Source organism: Monodon monoceros, unplaced genomic scaffold (genome assembly GCF_005190385.1).
Source record: "Monodon monoceros isolate NGI ecotype Baffin Bay Population unplaced genomic scaffold, NGI_Narwhal_1 Super_Scaffold_12, whole genome shotgun sequence".
In the NCBI taxonomy this organism is placed as follows: Eukaryota; Metazoa; Chordata; class Mammalia; order Artiodactyla; family Monodontidae; genus Monodon; species Monodon monoceros.
In genome coordinates this window covers 162,246,614-162,270,626 of record NW_021703768.1, presented here as the reverse complement: position 1 = coordinate 162,270,626, position 24,013 = coordinate 162,246,614, and the positions used below count along the sequence as shown (strand labels likewise).

The 24,013-nt window shown below is 39.0% G+C and overlaps 2 protein-coding genes across 4 annotated transcripts in view; both read right to left on the bottom strand.

Annotated features, from left to right (window-relative positions):
* LOC114892212 (zinc finger protein 426-like) overlaps positions 1-19,588 on the bottom strand; it is a 60,432-nt gene extending 40,844 nt beyond the window's left edge. Inside the window, exons 1-4 of the mRNA XM_029216870.1 lie at positions 19,364-19,588; positions 6,777-6,860; positions 6,061-6,187; positions 5,371-5,457 (exon numbers count right to left, since the gene is read on the bottom strand). Of these exons, the coding sequence (XP_029072703.1) occupies positions 5,371-5,457; positions 6,061-6,187; positions 6,777-6,806 (244 nt within the window). The 5' untranslated portion in view covers positions 6,807-6,860; positions 19,364-19,588. The remainder of the gene's footprint in view (positions 1-5,370; positions 5,458-6,060; positions 6,188-6,776; positions 6,861-19,363) is intronic.
* Positions 19,589-22,362: 2,774 nt separating this feature from the next.
* Positions 22,363-24,013, bottom strand: part of LOC114891739 (zinc finger protein 177-like) — a 36,046-nt gene continuing 34,395 nt past the window's right edge. For all 3 annotated transcript variants that reach the window (XM_029216009.1, XM_029216007.1, XM_029216010.1), the window contains one exon: positions 22,363-23,513. In XM_029216009.1, coding sequence (XP_029071842.1) covers positions 22,404-23,513 — 1,110 coding nt within the window. In that variant the 3' untranslated portion in view covers positions 22,363-22,403. The remainder of the gene's footprint in view (positions 23,514-24,013) is intronic.

Genomic DNA, 24,013 nt, shown 5'->3' with positions numbered 1-24,013 from the left:
TGTCACTGCCAATAATTAAAGAGGTCAACAGATAGGCCAAATAGCAACATGCATACACAAAAAAGAACCAAACATGACACGTTCCTCCATGTATTAATATGTATAAATGAAGGTTCAGAGGTTAATTCCAGTCCAGGCTTTGTTTTAAGCTTGATTTGGATTATCATTACAATGGTTTGATTAGCCTCAAGAAAGTGTCATCAAGAAGCTGCACCCTGGGGACTTCCCTGGTGGTGCAGTGGTTAAGACTCCATGCCCACAATGCAGGGGGCCCAGGTTCAATCCCTGTTCAGGGAACTAGATCCCACATGCATGCCACAACTAAGAGTTTGCATGCCACAACTAAGGAGCCCACCTGCCACAACTAAGGATCCCACCTGCCGCAACTGAGACCCAGCAGAACCAAATAAATAAATAAATAAATATTAAAAAAAAAAAAAAAAGCTGTACCCTGATTGGCTATACACGATGTAACCCAAGGCTGCTTGAGCATGAGAACTGTGTAACCTTTCATCAGATGCTGAAATGAGGTTTTTACTATTAGATAAAGTCCTAGGAAGGCAGAACCTGGGTTCTGGCTAACTGACACCTGGCATGATGTGGGGTGCAGAAAGCTTAAGACCGGGGAGGGCGCAGAGGTTAGGCATACCTGCTGGTAAATGCATCAGACCTGGTAATGCAGTAGCTGGCTTCATTGGTGGCACATAAATGAGGGACTGGCTAGTTCTGGTGGCAATAATGGTGCAGTTGGTACACCTGTACTGAGGACATTACTTGACAGCTGGTAGAATTGAGCCAATAAAAAATCCTGGGGGCTTCCTGGTGGTGCAGTGGTTGAGAGTCCGCCTGATGATGCAGGGGACACGGGTTCGTGCCCCGGTCCAGGAAGATCCCACATGCCGCGGAGCGGCTTGGCCCGTGAGCCATGGCCTCTGAACCTGCGTGTCCAGAGCCTGTGCTCCACAACGGGAGAGGCCACAACAGTGAGAGGCCCGTGTACCGCAAAAAAAAAATTCCTGACAGATCCTGTTCAATTTCTGTAATTCCCAGTGGTGACAAAGACTGGGGAGTAACTGAGGAGAGATGAACCTCCGTAAAGCTATCTTTAAGAGGAATAATAGGTGTACTAGTCATTTGTCTGTGTCTGAACCTAAAGCCCACCTTCAGGAACTGCCAGTCATGGCATCAAGCAGTGCACATTATCAGGAGCAGCCAGTCACATGAGTTTTTCACTTTTCAAGCACTTGGATTGGAGTACAAACACAGAAGGAGGACATGTCACCTACAGCAGACAATGCTTGATCCAGACACATGACATGATTGTTTTGCATGGGTGTGGAGCTAAATATAGGGGTGAAAAGGAACAATCTCACCCTCTTCCTGCAAGGCCTGTGGTTGAATGTCCTCCACAGGTGTCGGGGTGTTGTTCTCCCGCAAAGGTCAGGAAATCAGGGTGTCTCACATTAGTAGATGAAATCTCACTTCCTCTCTACTCATCCCATGCTTGACCCTGACCCTGAAAGGATCAGGTGTGAGAGAGGACAAAGCCATCTTTACAAGATTTACAGAGATGTACTATATCCTCCACTTTGGCCATTGGGACTTGATGTAGATGGACTTGGTGAGCCTCATACATAGTCAAGCAGTTCCTGTCTTCACAATATAAGACCAGGTCCATCCAACAGGAAAAAGCAGGGGCCCTAAGTGTGAATCCTGTAGGCCCACTTTTGGCCAGGTTGTGACCTGGAAAATGTAGCAACTAGACTGGCCTGGCCTGATGATGAGAGAAAGACATATCACTGCCCAGGAAAGGTCATGGCCAAATGAAAAATGTTCAAAATAGATCTTTGGGACCACCTGGAACACTATCCTTTCTCAGAAACCCTAAGATTTCAGACTCAGGGTAGCATTTCCCATATTTACTACACTCCATTTCTCTTGCCTGTGAATCACCCCATGTTTATTAAGCATGAGCAACAATCTAGTGGAAAAAAATGATGACTCTACAATATTTCTCACATTCCTAATGTTCTTCTTCACAGTGAGATCACAAGTGAACATCAAAGTACTCAAGAGATGTACAGTTTTCCAGAAATCTTATATCAGTAGAGTTCCTCTGCATTGAAACATCTCTCATATTTAGGGAATATATATTTCCCTGAGCAAACAATAAAGTGCTTTCCATGTTTCTTAATAGTATGGCTTCACTGTGAGCCCTAACAGGCTGGGTTGTGAGATGGATGGCTTTCCCACATTTCTTATGCTTGAAGACCATCACTCCAGTGTGCTCTTTTCACGTCAAGTGTATCAGGGCAACTGAGGGCTTTCCCACATACCTGACATCAGTTAGACAAAGTGATTTCTTACAAGACAAATGAACAAAGAGAACTGAAGGCTTTCTCACATATTCTTCATTTATAGGATTTTGCTAGAGGGTGAGTTTTTCCTGAGGAGTTGGAATAACTGAAGGATTTCTCACATTGTTTACATCCTCAGGTTTCTTTCTCTCCACCATGAGTTTGGACATGTTTAGAAAGGTCTGATTTCCAAGTGAAGGCTCTCCCACATTTCTCACATTTGTAAGGTTTTATTCCAGAGTGAATTGTCTTGTGACAATGAAGGTATAAGGAATGTTTAAAGGATTTTCCACACTGATCACATAGAAAGGGCTTCTCTCCAATGTGAGATTTTCTATGGTCCCTAAACTGAGATCTGACAAAAAGTTTTCCACAATCTTCACATAAAAACTTTCTAGCATGAGTTTTCATGTGTTCAGTAAGTACAAAAGGCCTGATGAAGGCTTTACCACATTCCGTACATTTATATGGTTTTGTTCCAGTGTGAATTCGATTGTGAATCTTAAGATATGAAGAACTTTTAAAGAATTTTCCACATTTTTCACATGGAAAAGGCCTCTCTTCACTATGAGATTTTATATGTTAAGTCTATAGGAAGTAAGGAAGGCTTTCCCACACTCCCTACATTTATGCACTTTTATTTCACTATGATTTTGCATGTGATCATTAAGGAATAAGGGATAAAAATAGGATTTTCCACTTTCCTTATATATAAAGGGCCTCTATCCAGTATGAGATTTTATATGGCTCCTAAGGTGATCAGCTCTAATGAAGGCTTTCCCACATTCCTTACATATAAAGGGCTTTTCTCCAGTATGAGATTTTTTATATTCCTCTTAAGTTCATAAGCTATAATGAAAGCTTTCCCACATTCCTTACATTTATAGGGTTTCTCTCTCCACTGTGGGCTCCCATGTGAATTTTAATGGATATGATATTTGTAGACTCTCCCCACTCCTTATATTCATAACTTTTTTTTGTGGTGTGATTTCGTACAGGTATACCATGCCTTGTGGAGTGAACAGAAGCTCTCCCATGTTCCTTCTGTTCACAGTGTTTTTCCCCATTCTCAGTTACTACTTGTGCCTGAAGAGAAGGCTGATTCACACAAGCTTCCTCACCATCACTGCATTCGAAGGCTTTCTCTCCCATGCAGGTTTTCCTGTCCACAATATTTGGAGTCAGGATGATGGCTTTTCCACAGTGATTAAACACAAAATGCTTCACAACCATAGAGGTTTTCTTCTGCAGAGTAAGGAAGCTTTTTCCATACTCATTATGCTCATAAGTGTTGCCTCCATTTTGAGTTCTCCTGCCTGTCCTAAGGCTCAAGTATTCATTGAAGTCTTCCTATATTGCTCACATACAGAGTTTCCATCCATTGTGCATTCTTGCCTGTGGATGGATAGATGAATGATGATGCAAAGATTGCTCAGACTCATTAATTGATCCTACTCATCTCAAACTTGAAACATCATTACAACGATGAAGATGACTTTTACCATTTCTACTACATTCATACACCTCTGCCCTGTTGATTTCTTTCAAGTTGAATGATGGAATCCTTCTGCCAGAATGATGTTCCATCTACTCCAACCTTCAAATAATCCTGTACAGCTTCATGGACTGTTGTAAAATCTCAAATGTCCTGTTACATATGTGGAAATGAGGACTTATGGGAACTCTGAAGCAATAAGTATCAAGCTGGGTTTAGGATATCCCCAAATTCAACCTATTCAGAGTATCTCACCATAGACATTGCTCTCCCCTGGTGACTGCCACCTATTGCAAACATCTATCACTTGTGCTCATGCTATAAATGAAATTCCCTTTCTTTTCTGAATGTGGAAAAAGAGAAATATGATGTTTTAAACTTACCAATGTTACTGTTTCCATCCCAACAGATGTTTCTCCCCCAAGATTATCCTGCTGAATTGCTGAGCCTTTGGTTTTAAGTTGCATTTCCCATAAAAAAATAATAAATGTAAGAGTTTGTAGAAAGAAACAGGAGGCTGAAGGAGTTAAAAATAATAATACTCGTTTGTATTGGCTTCCAAATTAAAGATGCTAAAAATATCAATACATACATACTAGATTTGAGGAGTTTGGCTATGCCAAATACTTAACAATGATAGGAATGCAGAGTCAAAATTCAGTACCTGATTAAAAAGAATTCTATGAAAATTAAATATGATGGGGAAAAAAACCTGAATATTATCAGTGAAGGAAAAGAGGAATGTTAGGAAAACTAGCCTACATCAAAATGATAAAGTTAAAAAAAGAAACAGAACAAGCCATTTCGGATAAAGATGTGGTACATATGTACAATAGCATATTACTCAGCTGTAAGAAAGAATGAAATAATGTCATTTGCAGTTACATGGATGGACCCAGAGATTATCATATTAAGTGAAGTAAGTCAGACAGAGAAAGACAAATATCATATGATATCACTCATATGTGGAATTGATTTTAAAAAATAATACAAATGAACTCATTTACAAAACAGAAACAGACTTAAAGATATGAAAAACAAACTTATGGTTACCAAAGGGGAAATGTGGGAGGGTGGGATACATAAGGAGCTTGGGATTAACATACACACACTACTATATATAAGATAGATAACAACGACCTAATGTATAGCACAGGGAACTCTACTAAGTATTCTGTAATAACCTATATGAGAAAAGAATCTGAAAAAGAATGAACATATATATATATATACATATATATAAAACTGAATCAGTTTGCTGTACACCTGAAACTAACATAACGTTGTAAATCAACTGTACTTCAATAAAATTATATTAAAATAAAGAAAGAACAAGCCATTTTGTGAGCTCATAAGAAATTGTGAGTAAATGTGAAGTACGTACGTATGACAACTTGAATATATCCTGAAACATCAGAGACCAGTGACCTCAGCCTTCTGTGAGAAAGCACATCTTTACAAGTTTCCTCATTATTATTCAAAAGACACTGAAATTTTCACTGATCAGGAATCACTCACCTTGGAGGACTCCTCTTCTTTCCACTGTCCTCAAATCATCTTCTTGTTCCAACCAAGAGATCAGAGTGGGTTTCAATGATTGATACCCTGTTTATGAGGAAAGATAAATTAATGAAAGAAGCTCCAGAAAAATAGAAGAAACTGTCCAATGAATCAGCTCCTATATGTCTAAAACTGTGGTAAAACTATTTTAGAAGAGATAAAACAGGAAATTCACCTCCTTCTGTTCTCCACAAAGACTGTTTCTCTCTGGCCCCTGAAGCCCACATTCAGATTTATATAAACAATTACAAAGCTTAAGACTTTTTTTGATACGGGAAACAATGTAAGTGCAAAAAAAGATGTTCATTCACATGGAGAAACCAATACACCAATGAGTGTCAAACGTTGGTGTCCATGAGAACCAAGTCCAGTGTCTGTCACAACACAGATGACCGGGTCCCAATGCCGCAGTTTCATTCAGTAGGTGAAAGGTGGAGTCTGAGAATGCACATTTCTAAGAGCGATGGTGATAATGCTAGTCCTAGAAGCACATTTTCAGATGCCAACCGAACTAAAACCCATTCATGTGAAGAACAGTGTCTGTTAGTTTCCATTATATTCATATGTAACATCACCCATGCTGCAACACAGTAAGTGCATCACATATATCTGTTCTCTAAGACGCTATAGGAATGATGGCAGCCTTACCTGCTGTGGTCAGGTTCTTGTAGTTCTCCAGCATCACATCTCTGTATAGTTTTCTCTGAATGGGGTCCAGTAAAGTCCATTCTTCCTGGGTGAAGTCCACAGCTACATCAGCGAAGGTCACTGAGTCCTAAACCATCACACACATACTAGCTTCAGTAAAGTAAGCCCTCCACCAATGGTAGGGAGTGGAGACGGGTGACCCATGATTCAATGTCTCTCGTCATCTCCCCCAGGACACAATGGTCCTAGGTTCTCTTCTATCTACACTCACTCATGATTGACATCCTTCAGCTACAGCTCTAATGGAACATGTAATACATGAACTTATCTCAATAGAATGAGCCTTAAAGTGTTTTGTTTCTCTCCTGTAGCATAGTCCTAAGCCAACTGGAAGCACTTGTAAACGCTGATGAATGAATACATTCTTTGAGAAATGCACAGTCATCTTCCTTACTGTGTAAGAGCACCAAGCAAAACAAAATATATGCAGTCACCATCATGAGAGGCAAGATTAGGAGGTCATTACTGAAATACTGAGATTATTCAGGGTAATGTGTCACCAGTATGAGCTTCCACTTAGGGAGGGAATTCATCAGGGACTGAGTCCTGCAGTGGCTTTATTTCTTTAAGAAGCTCTGGACACAGGCCTACCAAAACAGAATGTGTCCATCTGGTGGATATAGTAGCCCATTTTTTAGGATAGACTTGCTTCTTACCCGAGAACAACTTCTCAAACACTCAGCCATTATCCTTTCTGCCTCTATCTTTTCCTCAGGAAGGCGAAAGGGTCCTTAGAACACCTAGGAGAAAAGAAAGAAGGCATGAGTACCCAGAGATGATCATAATTCCCACAGTCACTGCCTGGAAGTCATTCAACTCTAGCTTGAAATTCCCAATTATCCTTTGCACACTCAAGAAATCTCACATATATACACACCACTGCTGTGAAATGCCAGAATAGTCCTGTCTCACCTGGAGCCAGAAAAGGGGATGGTGAGCCATGCTGCCCATCAGGAAAAGAGTAATGGGTTCATTTTACAGGGAAGCAACCTTAAGACCTGAGTAATGTGACTCTTCATTTGTCAAGGCAATAAAATACATGAATAAGATTATGCAGCAGGGCTTCCCTGGTGGCGCAGTGGTTGAGAGTCCGCCTGCCGATGCGGGGGATGCGGGTTCGTGCCCCGGTCCGGGAGGATCCTGCATGCCACGGGGCGGCTGGGCCCGTGGGCCATGGCCGCTGGGCCTGCGCATCCGGAGCCTGTGCTCCACAGCGGGAGAGGCTGCAGCGGTGAGGGGCCCGTGTACTGCAAAAACAACAACAAAAAAAAAACAAAACCAAAAACCAAACAAACAAAAAAAGATCATGCAGCAACTCTACCTAAATGCGCATACCAGAAAGCCGAGTTAGAGAACAGCATTATCTGGCTCCCTTCAGCAATTCCTAGATGAACCAGAAGCATGACTGCTCAGGCCCAGACCAAGACTGGCAGATCCTAAAGTAGAGTCTCTGAAAAAGGACATTAACAGGGACTTCACATGGGACATATAGCTGTCATGTTGCAATGATGGTGAAATTTGCCTGAAAATTCCTTTCTTTGATGTCAAGATCATGTCAGGCAGCTTATGAATACAAGTGGACAGGGACATCTCCATGCCCCTGGAGATCGGGTTATCTGGAGTCCTGCTTCATATCAATCATTAATCAACAAATATTAGTTATCTCACACACAACATCATAAATTCGCTCTTTCTATGTAGATAACATAGTTACTAAAAGAGTATGCTCTACAACAAGAATATCAGTAACATCAATTATTATTCATTGAGTACATTATGTACCAGATATCTCATTAGGAGCTTACAGCTTACCTATATGTTTGGAACAACTTGAATACTGGAATCAACTCTTTCAACTGTAAATTATGTATGCTCTAAGCAGAAATTAAGTATATATGATAAAAATTTAGTGTCCAGTAAATTAATTATATATGATAAAAATTTAGTGTCCAGTAAATTTAAAACACTTCAAATGAAAAAAATGTAAAATATCTAAATTTTTAAATTGTTTAAGTAATATTTTAATATATATGGGATAAAATAAAATATATTCATATAAATAATCTTCATTTTTGTTTATTGTGGATACTGAAAATAGTTTCATTATATACGTGATCTATACATTATATTTATATTGGAAAAGCACTGGTGTAGGCTGCTGCTGGGCTTATGAAGGGAAAAAAAAAACATTCTATTCGGTCAACATCCTTGAGCTTCTCTTGATGGATGTTGGAGAATTTTGAAGCTCTAGGCCTCCTTTAGTTCTTATCACTGGATTATTCCTTTCTTTCAATGACCTTGTGCTAGGCAATCAGTTGAGAGCAGTAACATATACAGAAAATATTCTAGGCATTAAATATCCACCATTCTTATTAGGGAAGATAGACAATAAACTAATAATTGATATATCAATTCATTAGTAACATGGGAAAACAATCAAGCAGGTAAAAAAAATAAAGGGTATCCGACACATGCACACACACACACACACACACACACACACACACACACATATATTGTTAGTTCCCGGGCCAGATAAAGAAAGAAAGGGGAAATCATTAGGTCTTCCACACTTGGTCCAAAAAGATTAGAAAAAAAATTATCAAACTTTTTACAAAAGAATTCAGAATACATGAAAGTACTGGGAAGCCTCCATGGGTCTCCATTTGGAAACACTCAAATCAAACAGGTCTGTACTCTCTCCTTGCCTTGGACATGGAGCAAGGCCCTGTCATACTTGGCCCAACATTTGTCTATTTTATGAATCTTTTCAGACAATCACCTTTTCATATTATTTTTCAGTTCCTTTTTTATGGAACTGAAAATTTTGCTTTTATGTTTACTTACTTCTTCCACAGACTTTCTTCATGCTTCTTGTCTTTTAACATTCTGTATTTAAAAGTTAACTTCTTTTTGTTATATATCAATAACCTTTAATATATCAAACACAGACCACCAGGCCAAATGCTGGTCTACAAAACTGTATACAAATGATGACAATGAAAGTTCCACAGTTCATTACCTATGAACCTATGAACCATATTCATCCTCACTGTCCCCACAGTCCTTATTCTTCAGTAGAGAAGACTAAAACCCATACATACATGAGGTCAAAAAAAATCATGTGTCTAGACTCCCTTATAACTGTACTTACTACTAGGGGTCTCAAACCAGGAGTCCTTAGGCTGAGTAAGTTTAGTGAGGGGGTACCTGATAAAATGTTTTATTTTTCTGTTTATTTTGTAGTTGGATATAATTAATGTCTAATGAAATACACAGATCTTAAGTATTTAGTGGATGAATTTTGATAATTGCATATACTTGTATAATCACCAGACTAAATAAGAAACAGAACATATTTATTTCCCTGGAAAGCCTTCTTGTCCCTTTCCATCCATTCCTTACTTCTTGCACTCAGACAAGCACTTTCTGATTTCACTGTTACTAGATACATTATGCTATATATGTATATTAGGCAATTAATACAGCATTTTCAAATGTGGGTCCTAACTGATTTTTCGTGTACTGTTTAGTGAAACTATGGGCAAAATACATTAAAATCTCCCACTAGAATTTTGAAATTGTTTATTTCTTCTTCCACTTCTTTCAAGTAATGCTTTATATATTTGCAACAATATTATTGAGTGGATACACATTTGATTTTTTATATTTTTGGAGAAACAGATTTGTTTATCATGACCTCTGTATCTGTAGTAATGCTTCTTGACAACGTTGTCTGACATAAGGATCAGCTTTTTGGGGGAGAGTTTCTTTTTTTGGCATATCATTGGTAGCACTGTATCTGTTTTGGATGCCAGTGTCTGCCAGTACAAAGAGTGGCACGGTGTCTGGCACACCAAAGGCACCCACTAACTTGTGACTGACAGAGTGGAGCTCCTTCACATCACTCTTCAAGTACACCTAGGTTATACCTAAATAACTGTTCATAATACAACATATATCTGTTTTCATAAATGTATTTGATTACTCTAAGAATGTAAGGGTGGGAGGAACACCATCTTCTTTCAAGCACTCACACCACCGTCGGCTTATCTGCACACCTGTCACTTGTTTCCCAAAGCCTCCTTATATGGACACTTAGTGCTCTAGGTCCTGCACTGGCAGTGGCACCCCAATTCCCTCTCCACATCTACATACTGGTCATGGCTTGCCTGCATACCAGAGGGGAGCTTCATCCTTGCCCAGTGACTGTTAACTAGTTCTGGCCCTGGCAACCTAGCAAATTTCCTCACATTCAATGGGTTGCCATGATACCTTCTCTAACAAGGTCTGAAATCAATCTTGGGGAGAGGCCCCCACTATAAGTTTGGCCTTCCTTAGGTATTCTCCATGAACTCTAGGATATATGACAGAATTCTCTTTACAATTTTATACTTTACTTCTCCTGTTTAAATCAAAGTATAATTTCTGTCTCTTCATTTCATGCAGACTTATACACAATAGTGAAGACAGGTGATCCCTGGAGACAAAGTAGTAAAGATGACATTTTGGGATATGTTTGGTCAAACCTTTGGACTCAAGCTTAGAGCTAAAAGCCTTGCCAATGGGAAAGACATTCATAGAATTACAACTGTCAAGCAATCACCTATGATGATTACGGTACAGCTCTTGCCTTGGGAGACCAGGTGAATGCTACACTTAACGGTACAACAATAATGGTGATTATAATGGTTGTGGTGAGAGATGGATTCTTTTGAGTGTAGTTGCCCAGACAATGACAAGCTCAGATCTACAATCTCAAGTCAAAGTCTGAAACCAGAGAGATTCCATGACAGGTTAAAAACTCATTTCATGTGGTCACATGGGGAAGATATTGCAAAAATCAAATGCAGAATTCAAGTATTCAACCATACTTAAAGTCAGTCTCACATACTTTTTCATGTGAAAATGAGGCACTGATCAGGGAAGAATGAGACAGGAAACTTGAAATAGGGATATCTACGGGGACCCTGATGACACTTACAATATTGAACCCCCAAGACACTCTGAGCCTCCCTTATCAGGGAAGTAGGTTGCTCTTAGGTTTCTGAAGATACTAGCCTTCCTCTGCTTGACAAATGTGTGATAATCTCACTTAGAGCAGATGCCTTGGAAGGAATCCTCATTCTCGAGACCCACCACAATTACCTGCCGTTGCCTCTGGACATACAACTAGTGCAAAATCCAAGGGGACAGGACAGTATGCAACATAAGGTAGGAGAAAACAGCTTACATACAAAATAAGCCCAACTCTGCAAATATGTATCAAAAGAGTTTGGTGAACATGTAAACTCCTAGGAGTTCCTAAGGGATTAAGCTCAGGCAATTCCAGTGAATTCAAGTAAATTGTATGGTAGGCTGCCAAGGCTCTTTCAACACCTAAGTACAGTTGCCCCACCTCCTCTTCCTCAGTCTATGTCTATGGCTTCCTGTGGTATTCCTTACACCCAGCTGGCTGAGACAAAACTTGGTTTATAGATGGGTTTGCATAGTAAGCTAGTTACACCTGGAAGTTTAGACCTGAAGCTCTATATCCTTACTGAAGGGATGACCCTGAAAGGCAGTAGTAATTAAAAATCTTCCCAGTGGCAGAAATTCAAGCAGTATATTTGGCTGTCGCTAGGTCTGGAGTGAAAAACAGCCACATGTATGGATACACATTGCTTCACAAACAGTTGTCAATCATTTGACTGGAGAGTCAAAGACATGAATGGAACAAGATTGGAAGGTTGATGACAAGAAAAGTAGTCTGGGAAAAGTATATGAAAGGATGTCTCTGAATGCACATAAACTGTAAAGTTGTGTCCTATATGAATGTCCACCAAGAGCAATCCACTATAAATAAGACTATTAATAATCAGGTGGACAAAATGATGCAGTCCATAGATGTGAATTACTTTTCCCAGTCAAAACAGTGTTTCCTCAATGGGTCCATGAACCAAATGGCCATGCTAAAAGGGATAAAGCCTATCTGTGGGTTCAACAATATGGACTTCCCTTCTCCATGGATGACCCAGCTAACACTACTGTTGTGTGCCTGGGAATGAACATTTGGGTCACTCCACCAGGTACATAACCCAGACCAGGTGAGGGTCTCATTGAGGGCAAGGGAAATGTGAAACTGATTGTTGAAGAAGTAACCCATGGATGTCAACCACAACCTCAAGACCAATTAGAGAAACAAGAACTGTAGTACTTCTGCATGCTTTCTCTTTGCTTATTATATGTATGCATTTATTTAATGCATATGTTTATTTATATAAACGAACGATTCATTTCTATCTCCTCCCCATTTTAATTTTATACATAAGGTGTTAATGGTTAACATTACCATTTAGTCTTTAGGAAACTATATCTGCAAGTCTGTGAACAAATGTGAGGAATTCAGTTTTCTTCACTATGTCTTAATCATTCAAGCACTGACTATAATATATCCTCTAGTAAATCAACAGATGAAGGAATAACTTCATCAAGTAATTAAAATTCTCTCAATTTTACCTTCTATAAAACTCTCAAATCATTTCATTTATTTCCTTTTCCATAATAATAATCCAATTGTAATTTACCACCATCGTGTTTTAAAGCTTATTTATCATAAGCTTCTAGGTTGACTCTCATACTTTCTGAAGACCATTCTCAAACTAGGAGTTGTAAGTAGATTCAAATTACTCCTTTGATTAAAATATTTCCTAAGTTTCCCATGGCCTTAGAATACAATTCAGAGTAAGTAATTCCCTTGGCCCTATCCCCCACTCTCCAATATACCTCCCAACACTCTCTGGTTCTGCTCTGCTTCAGACAACCCTCTTTCCTCACCTTAGGAAATACACTGAATTCGCAACTTCTCTGGAATTTTGCTCATGAAGTTCCCTTCATCTGAAATGTTCTCACTCATTCTACACCTCCTCACCTTAGCTCAACAACCTGATTAGCTAAGTCATATCCATGCTTTCATTCTCAACTCAAATATCAACACCTCCCAATATATCTTCTCCCCTCATATTAAGCCATTATTATGTCCAGATAACAAACTTGCCAACAATCACTTAAAATGTCTTCCTAAATAAACTGTAAACCCCATAGAAGCAATACTATCCTTATTTCGATCTCCATTGTTTCCCTATTTCTCGAAGACAGCCTAGCTCATTAGGTGGACTGTCAGAATTGCCAATCCCCACACAAATGTTACAGCATAGATATGCACAAATTGAAGTAAAACAAACAAAAAAACTACAACACAAAATGAAATAGGAATCATATATAATGTCTGTGCACAATACAAATCAAAACACTGTACTTCTGAAAACATATTTGAGTACTCTTAGGAAGAAAGTGGACTGGATATCAACTTTTTTCCCCCCTCATCTCGCAGCTTGTGGGATCTTGGTTTCCTTGACCAGGGACTGAACCCAGGCCCCCAGCAGTGGAAGCACAGAGTCCTAACCGTTGGACCACCAGGGAATTCCCTGGATATCATTTTTGAAAACAAGTGCCTTGAAGTCAAAACTAAAATGTGTTCCTTATGTTTCTCCAGCATAATTTTAATCCTATTTTAATGTTGATTTGGAAACTACCAAATGGCACAAGATTTATGGAAGGGATTTATATACCCAGAAAAATTAACCATGTTTTGGCCCTTTGACCTAGAAACCCAACTTTAAAATCTAGTCCTGAAGATGCACCTCTACAAACATGAAACAACATACACAGAGGATCACTGTTAGTAGTGCTAAATCACAGATGCCAGAATAATTAATAAAGGTTGTTAGAAAACAAGATATTCTGAGTGTCAAAATATTACCCCACATGTTACTTTCTTATTCAAGAAAAAAGTAGTTTACCTTTAAAATACAGGTCTCTGGTGATCATCACCTTAAGTAATCAAATGTAGCATCACTAACAGAAGAGTGATATAAATCTGGGTCTTCCTGATGAAATACAACATTAAGATATACAACAGTATCTATGATATATTTTGTAAATGATCTTTTGAAGCCTGCAGACCAAAATGTAAGTGACAAACTATGACTCACAGGCCTTTTTTTGTGAATAAAGTTTTATGGAAAAACAGCCATATACACTTGTTTACTGAGATCTATGGCTACTTCCCCATGACAAAAGTAGAATGGACTAATTCAAGACCTTGTGGCCTGGAAAGCATAAAGTACTTCCTATCTGTCCCTTTTCTTCTCTTTTTTTGTTTTTTGGCCACGCCCTGCAGCATGTGGGATCTTAGTTCCCCTACCAGGGATCGAACCTGTGCCCCCTGCATTGGAAGTGCAGAATCTTAACCACTGGACCACTGGGAAAGTCCCCTGTCCCTTTTCAGACAGTGTGTGCTAGCTGTTGTTCTGGATCCAATTACCAGTTGATAGAAATACAAGAAACAGAATAAACATTTAAACATACCATGAAAATAAAATCAGAAATATCAATATGCTCAAATAAACAAGCTAACTTTACACATCAAGAAACTAGAAAAGGAAGGACAAACAAAGCCCGAAGGTAGTAGAAGGAACCAAATAATAAAGATCAGAATGGAACTCAAAGAAATAGAGAATAAAAATAAAATAGAAAACACCAATAAAACTGAGAGGTTTGAAAAGATAAACAAAATAAGACAAACCTTTAGCTAACTCACCAAGAAAAAGAAAGAGGGCTCAAAATTAAATATGCAAAAGATACTACAACTGATACCACAGAAATACAAAGGATCATAAGAGATTGCTATGAACAACTGTACACCAAAAAACTGGACAACCTAAGAAATGGATAAATTCCTAGAAACATACAACCTACTAAGAGTGAATCATGAAGAGACAGAAAATCTGAACAGACTGATTACATGTAAGGAGATTAACCAGTAGTAAAAAAACCTCCCAGCAAACCAAAGTCCAGGATCATAAGGCTTCACTGGTAAATTCCACCAAACATTTAAAGAGGAATGAATATAAATCCTTCTCAAAATCTTCCAAAAAAACAGGAAGGAGGGAGTACTTCCAAACTCATTTTATAAGACCAGTGGTATCCTTATACTATAACCAGACAAGAACACTACAAAAGAAAATTACAGGCCACTATCCCTGAAGAGCACAGATTCAAAAATCCTCAACAAAATATTAGCAAACCCAAATCAATAATACATTAAGAGGATCATACACCACGATGAAGTGGGATATATCCAGAGATGCAGGATGGTTCCATATCTGCAAATCAATCAATATGATACACATTAACAGAATGAAGGACAAAAATTGGGGACTTCCCTGGTGGTGCAGTGGTTAAGAATCCGCCTTCCAATGCAGGGGACATGGGTTTGATCCCTGGTTAGGGAACTAGATCCTACATGCGTGCTGCAACTAAGAGTTTGCATGCCACAACTAAGGAGCCTGCTGGCTGCAACTAAGGAGCGCACATGCCACAACTAAGGAACCAATGAACCAAAACTAAGAAGCACACGTGCAGCAACTAAGGAGCACATGTGCCACAACTAAGGAGCCTGCCTGCTGCAACAAAGACCTGGTACAACCAAAAAAAAAAAATTAAAAAGTTAAAAATAAAGTTAAAAAAGGGATAAAAATCATATCATAGTCTCAACAGAGGCAGAAAAAAGCATTTGACAAAATTTAATATCCATTCATGATTAAAAACTCAACAAAGCAGGTACAGAGAGAATGCTGCTCCATAATAAGGACATATATCACAAGTCCACAGCTAACATCATATTCAACAGTGAAAATGTGAAAGCTTCTCTAAAGTCAGGAAAAAGACAGGGATACCCATTCTTACCACTTTTATTCAACATAGCATTGGAAGTCCAGCCAGAGCAATTAGGCAAGAAAAAGAAAGAAAAGGCATCTAAATTAGAAAGGAAGAAGTAAAAGTGTCACTTTTTGCAGACAACATGATATTACATATAGAAAACCCAAAAGGCTCCACCAAAACACTGCTAGAACTAATAAATGAATTCAGTAAAGTTGTAGTATGCAAAAACAATATGCAAAAATCAACTGCATGGCAGGGGGATAAATTAGGAGTTTGGGATTAACATATACACAGTATTACATATAAAATAGATAATCAACAAGGACCTACTGTAGAGCACAGGGAACTCTACTCAATATGTAATAACCTATATGAGAAAAGAATCTAAAAGAAGAGGGGATATATGTATATGTATAACTGATTCACTTTGCTGTACACCTAAAACTAACACAACATTGTAAGTCAACTAGACTCCAACATAAAATAAAAACTAAATTAAATTGAAAAAACAAGAAATTATGCTAATAAAGGAAGTAAGAACTTATAAAAAATATCAATTGGGTTTCTATACACTAATAACAAACTACTAGAAAGAGAAATTAAGAAAACAATCCCATTTACAATTGCATCAGAAAGAGTAAAATACCTAGGAATAAATTTAACCAAGGACATGAAAAACCTGTACACTGAAAGTTATGAGATGTAGATGAAAGAAATGGAGAAGACAAAAATAAAAGGAAAGATATTCCGTGGCTCATGGATTGGAAGAATTATTGTTAAAATGTCCCCTGTACCAAAGCAATATAAAATTCAATGAAATTCTTACCAAAATTCCAATGGCGTTTTTCACAGAAATAGAACACACAATCCTAAAATGTGTATGGAACTACAAAAGGCTCTGAATGGCCAAAGTGATCTTGAGAAAAAAGAACAAAGCATCCTGCTGCCCAATTTAAACTGTATTATAATGCTATAGTAATCAAAACAGTATGGTACTGGACCAGAAACAGAGATCAATGGAACAGAATACAGAGTCCAGAAATACAAAACCACACAAATACAATTAATTTATGACGAAAAAGCCAAGAATATATGATGGAAAAGGGATGGTCTCTTCAACATGTAATGTTGGGAAAACTAGACAGCTGCATGCAAAGGAATGAAACTGGACTACTCTCTTACACCATACACAAAAATTAACTCAAAATGGATTAAAAACTTGAATGTAAGACCTAAAACCATAAAACTCCTAGAACAGAACATAAGCAGTAAGCCCCTTGGCATTGGTCTTGGAGATGATTTTTTGTATTTGACAACAAAAGCAAAAACAAAAGCACCAAAAGCAAAAATAAACAAGTGGAACTATGTGAAAGTAAAAAACTTCCTGTGTGGCAAAGGAAACCATCAACAAAATGAAAAGACAATCTACAGAATGGGAGAATATTTTTGCAAATCATGTATTTGCTAAGGGGTTAATATCCAAAATATATGAACTCATACAATTCAACAGGAAAAGACAAATAATGCAATTTAAAAATGGGCAGAGGATCTGAATAGATGTTTTTTCAAAGAAGAGATATAGATGGCCAAAAGGTATGTGAAAAGGTGCTCAACGTTACTATTAAGGGAAATGCAAATCAATGCAATGAAATAGCACATCTCTCAGAACGGTTATTATCAAAAAGACAACAAATAACAAGTGTTTGTGAGGATGTGGAGAAAAGGGAACCCTTGTGCACTGCTGGTGGGAATGTAAATTGGGGCTGCCACTAGGGAAAACAGTATGGAGGTTCCTCAAAAAATTAAAAATAGAACTATGATATGATACAGCAATTTCACTTCTGGGTACTTATGTGAAGAAAACAAAGACACTAACTCAAAAGATATATGTACCTCCATGTTCACTGCAATGTTATTTACAATAGCCAAGACATGGGAGCAACCTAAGTGTCAATCTACGAATAAAGAAAACATAGTGTTTGCATGCACACACACACATATACATACCCAACACACACACACAATGGGATAAAAAAAGAAGGAAATCTTGCTGTTTGCAACAATATGGATGGACCTTGAGGTCGCTATGCTAAATGAAGTCAGACAGAGAAAGACAAATACCATATGGTCATATGACCTCACTTATATGTAGAACCTTAAAAAAACAAACTAGAATGCATGGATAGACAGATCTATGGTTGCCAGAGGAGGGGAGAGTGGGATGGGATAAATGGGTAAAGGTGGTCAAAAGGTACTAACTTCTAGTTATAAAATAAATAAGCCCTGAGTACATGCAATATACAATATGGTGACTATGGGTAATGATACTGTATTGTATATTTGAAAGTTGCTTAGAGAGTACATCTTCAAAGTTCTCATCACACACACACACAAATCTGTAACTATGGATGGCGATGGATGTTAACTAGACTTAATTCGGAATAGATATACAAACATTGAATCATTATGTTGTACACTTGCAACTAATATATGTCAATTATATCTCAACTTTAAAAAACTTCAAAATGTGTGACTTTTAAAAACGTGTTACTTTTCAAAAAATCAATATAATGGAGAAATAACGGCCAACGCTCTAGGTTAAAGGAGACTAAGACACACAAAAATTGCCGTATATAAACCCTGATTGCATCTCAGATCCAAAGACACTCAGAAGTGTATTTCAGAACAATGTGGAGGATTTTAGTTTTCACAGAGTAGATAGAAGGTGACATTATTACTTTAAATTTTCTTGGGGTAAATAATAGTTCTGTGGTTTAATTAGCACAATGTCCTTATCTTTAGGAGGTGCATTACCAAGTATTTAAAGGTCAAGTATTAATACATGGCTGCAATTTATTTTCAGCTTACTCCCTCGAATAACTCACCAAAAAATGTATTTATCTAGAGAAAGAGAGCAAACATGCAAAATGCCCAAAATGGGTGACTCTACTTCAACGGACATTAATTGTACCGAAGCTTCACATTTTATTTACGTTTACGACTTTTCAAACGAAGAATGTGGGGAAACAATACTTAGACCAAACACCCTGTTAATCAGAAGTTCAATTATCCTAGATATAGGGCAAAAAAGCCTCCATCCGTTTTTCTTGGAATCCCATGTTTTGAAGTTTTGTAGGGAGGTACAGGTTTAGGAAGTTCAGATGAAGAGATAAGGGAGCATCCTTGCTTCTCTTTTGTAGAAAGAGTTGTGGCCTATATAAACTTATATTTCTATACAAAAAAACGCACTCCATAGACATCCATGAAAGTACATTTCTACCCGAATGTAATGCGCCAAAAATAAAGAACGCACAAAGATAACGCCAAATTCTCAGACGAAACTTCTTTTTTTGCATAGAAAAGGAAACGGAGGCCCTTCCCCCCACTGCTCACCGGCATGTGCCGGAATCGCCGGGTGCGTGAGGACTCGAGGACACAGGGCTGGAGTCAACGAACCCTAAAGGCAGAAATTCTTTACCTCTCGAAGAAAAATCACGAAGGCTGCTTTGGAGGCTTTTGAAGAGGGGAGCACAGGATGAAACCTAAACGACCCCGCGGAAGCGCCCTTAGGATATTTCGCTGGGGCCGCCTCTGGACCTGGCCGTTCCGGGAGGCCCCGAGGCCGCGGCGGAAGTGAGCGGCGTAGGCCTCTCTAAGCTGACCCCAGGGCGGCCCGGGACAAACTCGTTCTAATTCCACCTTCCATTTGCTTCCCTCTCCTACGCGCCGGCCTACCGGACGCCGGATTGGGCCGAACCACGACCAACCGGAAACTGCTCAAGAAACACCCGGCCAGCAGCGGAAGAGACTGCGGCGAACGAAGCTCGCCACTTCCGCTTCCGGCTCTGGAGGGGGTCGGAAGAGGCGGGGTTTCCGCGGTGGCGCCGTCGGCCACGTTCGATCCGTTCAGGTGGAGAAATTCTAGTTTTCTCTGGCGTGGGTACAGATGGGTTCCGGGTGGGCTAGGTGCGGGGGCTGGGGACCGAATGAGCCCCAAAGACAAGGTTGAGGCTGGAACCAGTCCTTAGATGGGGCTGCTGGTGGGGGTCGCGGTCTGTTTCTGAGGCGGGGTTGGAGGTGGGATACGTTTTGTGCGTATTTAGATCGCTGAATACTGGCGCCTGAAGGGCGTGGCTGCGGGCAGGGACCCACCCCAAGCAAGCACATCAAAAGGTCTTCTACGTGCCTCTCGCCTCGTTCCTAGAGCCCTAACAGTGATTTTCCCATATCGATAATCCTGCCGATCCATGAAGTAGTCTGTCTCCTCCGGTCAATTCCACAAGGCAGGACACAGTGCTAAACTCAAATGCTGTCCCCTGCATCTGGGGTTTTTTCATTGTTGCTAAATCAGTAAGCAATCGAAGACAGCATCACGTTTGCTAGACCTCAAAACTACTTGGCACGTAAGATTTAAAGTTTCCCCTTTCTTTCAGTAGGGGGTGGGGGGATTGCTTGTAGCTTCGTAAAGTCCCAGCCTTTATACTTAATTTTTTTCTTTTGGTCTCGTGTTTCCCTGGTTTTCTTTATTTCTTTATTTAGTTTTTCTTTAGATATTTACCTGCTAAGCTCCTGGTGGTCCCGAGTGACCCCTGCTGTGAGCAGTGGCCTCCCTTTCTAGACTGTCCCTATCAACCTCAGGGGGACTAGAGTCTATATCCAAGGTGGGGGAATCCTTATTTTGTAACAATTTGGTTTTCAGGAGGATGCTCTTACATGTTGATAGGCAGCGGTACTCAAGAGAGCCCAAGCACACTGACCAGGAGATTTACAAACTGATTTGAGTTGAGAAACCCTCTGAGGTTTCTTGGGAGCAAGAACAAAATGTTCCTTCCCCTTTTCCTTTTTCATTAAACATTGAGCCACCAGTCTCTATGGATGAGATCCCTCATATCCCACTAGGTTGGGGAATAAATCACTACAGAAGCAAAGCAAGGAGCAACAGAGAGATAGGTGAGGGCTGCTGGTGTCTTTGGTGGGGACAGCCACTGGGGAACTACTGATCTCTTTGTCTGCCACAAGGGATGTCATGGAGGAGATCTCTCTTGGTGTTGCAAGGAACATCATAACTAACATGGTGATGAAGAAAGGTAAGTAGTTTCTGGTTGTCCTTAAAAATCGGTAGGCATTAAATGTTATCCACTAGGTCAATAGCTCACATTTATATCAAGTGAATTAATGAACACTCATTATTAGGGGGAAAAGGATAAACACTATATAAGAATGAAAGGACAATTTACCAGAAACATATAAAATGACTACATTTTTATGCATCCAGTTATACTGCCTCAAAATACAATATAGAATTTAAAAAGCAATCTGACTACCCACAGTCATACTGGGGCATTTTAACATACCTCTCTCAGTAAAGGGGAGATCATGAGATAAGGTTTGTAATGATACAGATTTTAAAAACACAATAAGGTTTATCCATCAGCTATACTGAAAATCTGTTATACCCAACAAATTATAGAATACACATTGTTTTCAACTATACTTGAAGGATTCTTAAAACTTGACCATATGAGATGTATCAGTTGAGACTGAAATCCACTGAAACAGACTCTTCCCACAAGAGTGTTAAACCAGTTAGTTTATTTTTTTCATGTTACAAGAAGTCCAGAAATAAGCAACCCATAGTTGCTTATACATAGCTAAATAATATGTCCTTATTATATAATCAGTAGTGTATGACTGTCATCCTATTGGTCTATTCTCTAGGAAAAAAGAAGAGATAAGACAAAGGGCAAATGGTAAAGTGAAAACGCCAGATGCGATGCTCCCATTTCCATGGAATTCTTTAGAACCGACAAGCAGTGACCTCTGCCTCCTTTCTCATTGGCCAGGACTGTGGGCTCATGGGCACTCACAGCTGCAAGGAAAGCTGGGAGATGAATCCTTAAGAACTGTCCACACTGCTAATTTGAACACAGTTGTATTGTTACTTGAAAGAAGGAGGGGAGGAATGGATATTGGGACAGCAACTTCTTTTGTCTCACACATTAGGCCATGTAGCAAGTCTCTAATAATTTTCTGTTTGAATCTATGTCTTATAGAATCTGTGTCACGAAGACTATGCATTCTGTACATAATGCAATTAATTTAGAAATCTATAACTAAAAGATAACTAAAATATGCACAGAGTCTGCACATTAAAATATATATTTCTAAATAACCTATAGTTTGGTCCAAGACATCTTGATGAGAAATGGACAATATTTAGTACTTAATTTCAATAAAAACATTATGTATCAAAACTTTTGTGATGTAGATCAAGGGGAATTTAGAGTGCTGTATAATCTTTAATACTCATCAATTAATGAGTTGTCACACTTCAAAGATTAAACACTCACTGATAAATACAATCACAGAACCATAACATTTATAAGGTTGGTCCCAGTATAACGTGACTTAAAAGTTGTGCCTGAAGGCTTTCTAAATTGGTCACAATAGGGTTTCTCTCCAGAGTGAGTTCTAAAATGAGTGAGATGTGAAGGACCTAAGGCTAGCCTGTAGTCATTTCATTCATATAGTTTCTGCCCTGTATGTATTCGTTTGTGCATTATAAGGTTAGTGCTGGTGCTGAATGCTTTTCCACACTGAATACATTTATAGGGCTTCTCTCCTGTGTGAGTTCTCATATGTACCCTTAGGCAAGAGGAATTTCTAAAGGCCTTCCCACATTCTTTACACTCATAGGTTTTCTCTCCAGTGTGAGTTCTCTTGTGCACAATAAGATAAGAGCCTGTACTGAAGGATTTTCCACATTGATTACACTCATAAGGTTTCTCTCCAGTGTGAGATCGTGTATGTTTCTTAAGGGATGACTGATCAATAAAGGATTTCCCACAGTCACTGCATTCATAGGGTTTCTCTCCAGTGTGGGTTCTCATATGTTTCTGAAGGGATGAAGGAACAGTGAAAGCCTTGCCACATTCCTTACAGTCATAGGGTTTCTCTCCAGTGTGAGTTCTTTTGTGCACATTAAGATGAGAGCTCTGGCTGAAGGATTTTCCGCAATGATTACACTTGTAAGGTTTCTCTCCAGTGTGTGATCTCACATGTTTCTTAAGGGAAGACTGAAAAACAAAGGCTTTCCCACAATTGCTACATTCATAACGTTTCTCTCCAGTGTGAGGTCTTACACATATCTGAAGGGACAAGGGGCCAGTGAAAACTTTCTCATGTTCATTACATTTTGAGCTTTCCTCCACAGTACACATTTTTTTGTGGAAACTAAGGGAAGATCTTTTTCCATAGTCACTGCATTCACAGAGTTTCTCTCCAGTAGGTATTTGTTCATGTACTGAAAAGGAAGAGTGTAAGTTGAAGGACATAAGATGTTCATTACACTCAGAAGATTTCTCTCCTGGGAGAGTTAAGTGTTTCCTAAGGGATGACTCTTGATTGAAAAATTTTCCACAACCATTAAATTCAATAATTTTCTCTCCAGTGTGAGTACTCACATGACTCCTAAGAGTTGAGGGATGGCCAGAGTCTTGCCCATATTCTTTATATTTGTTGCATTTCTCTCTCTTGCAATATCTTGGACAAATAAGGTGACAGTTCTTTCTAAAGAATTTTCCACAATGATTAAATTCCATTGGTTTCTCACCAGGGTGAGTTGCTGCCTACAGAATAAGGAATAAGTGGTGACTAAAGACTTTCTCACTTTCATCACAGAGGAACTCACTCCCATGTGGATTCTGCCGTATATATGAAGCATATTATTATGACTAATATTTTTACCATTTTCAGGGTGTGTGTATACATTTTGCGCTATTCTTTCAAGTTGAAATAGCTGAATACTCTTCCCAAGACCCCATGGTATTCATTCCCATCAAAGGGCATCCTAAATATAGTTTTTCTAGTCATGTGTGAAGAATGAATGATTTATTAAATACTTAATAATTGAATCACATTTAAGTAAATGTTTACTTTTTGATATCCTCTGCAAGGCAGCAAGTGTTGAGGTAGGTTTGGAGATTTCTCCAATTTTATGGGATTCATAAAGGCTTTCCTGAAGCAGCTTTCTGATGAGTGAATTCCACTTGCCTCAAGTGTCTCCCCTTGTTTGGGTGCTGCTGCTGTTTTAATTCCTTGAAATTCACAGAGTTCTCCCATTCTAAAA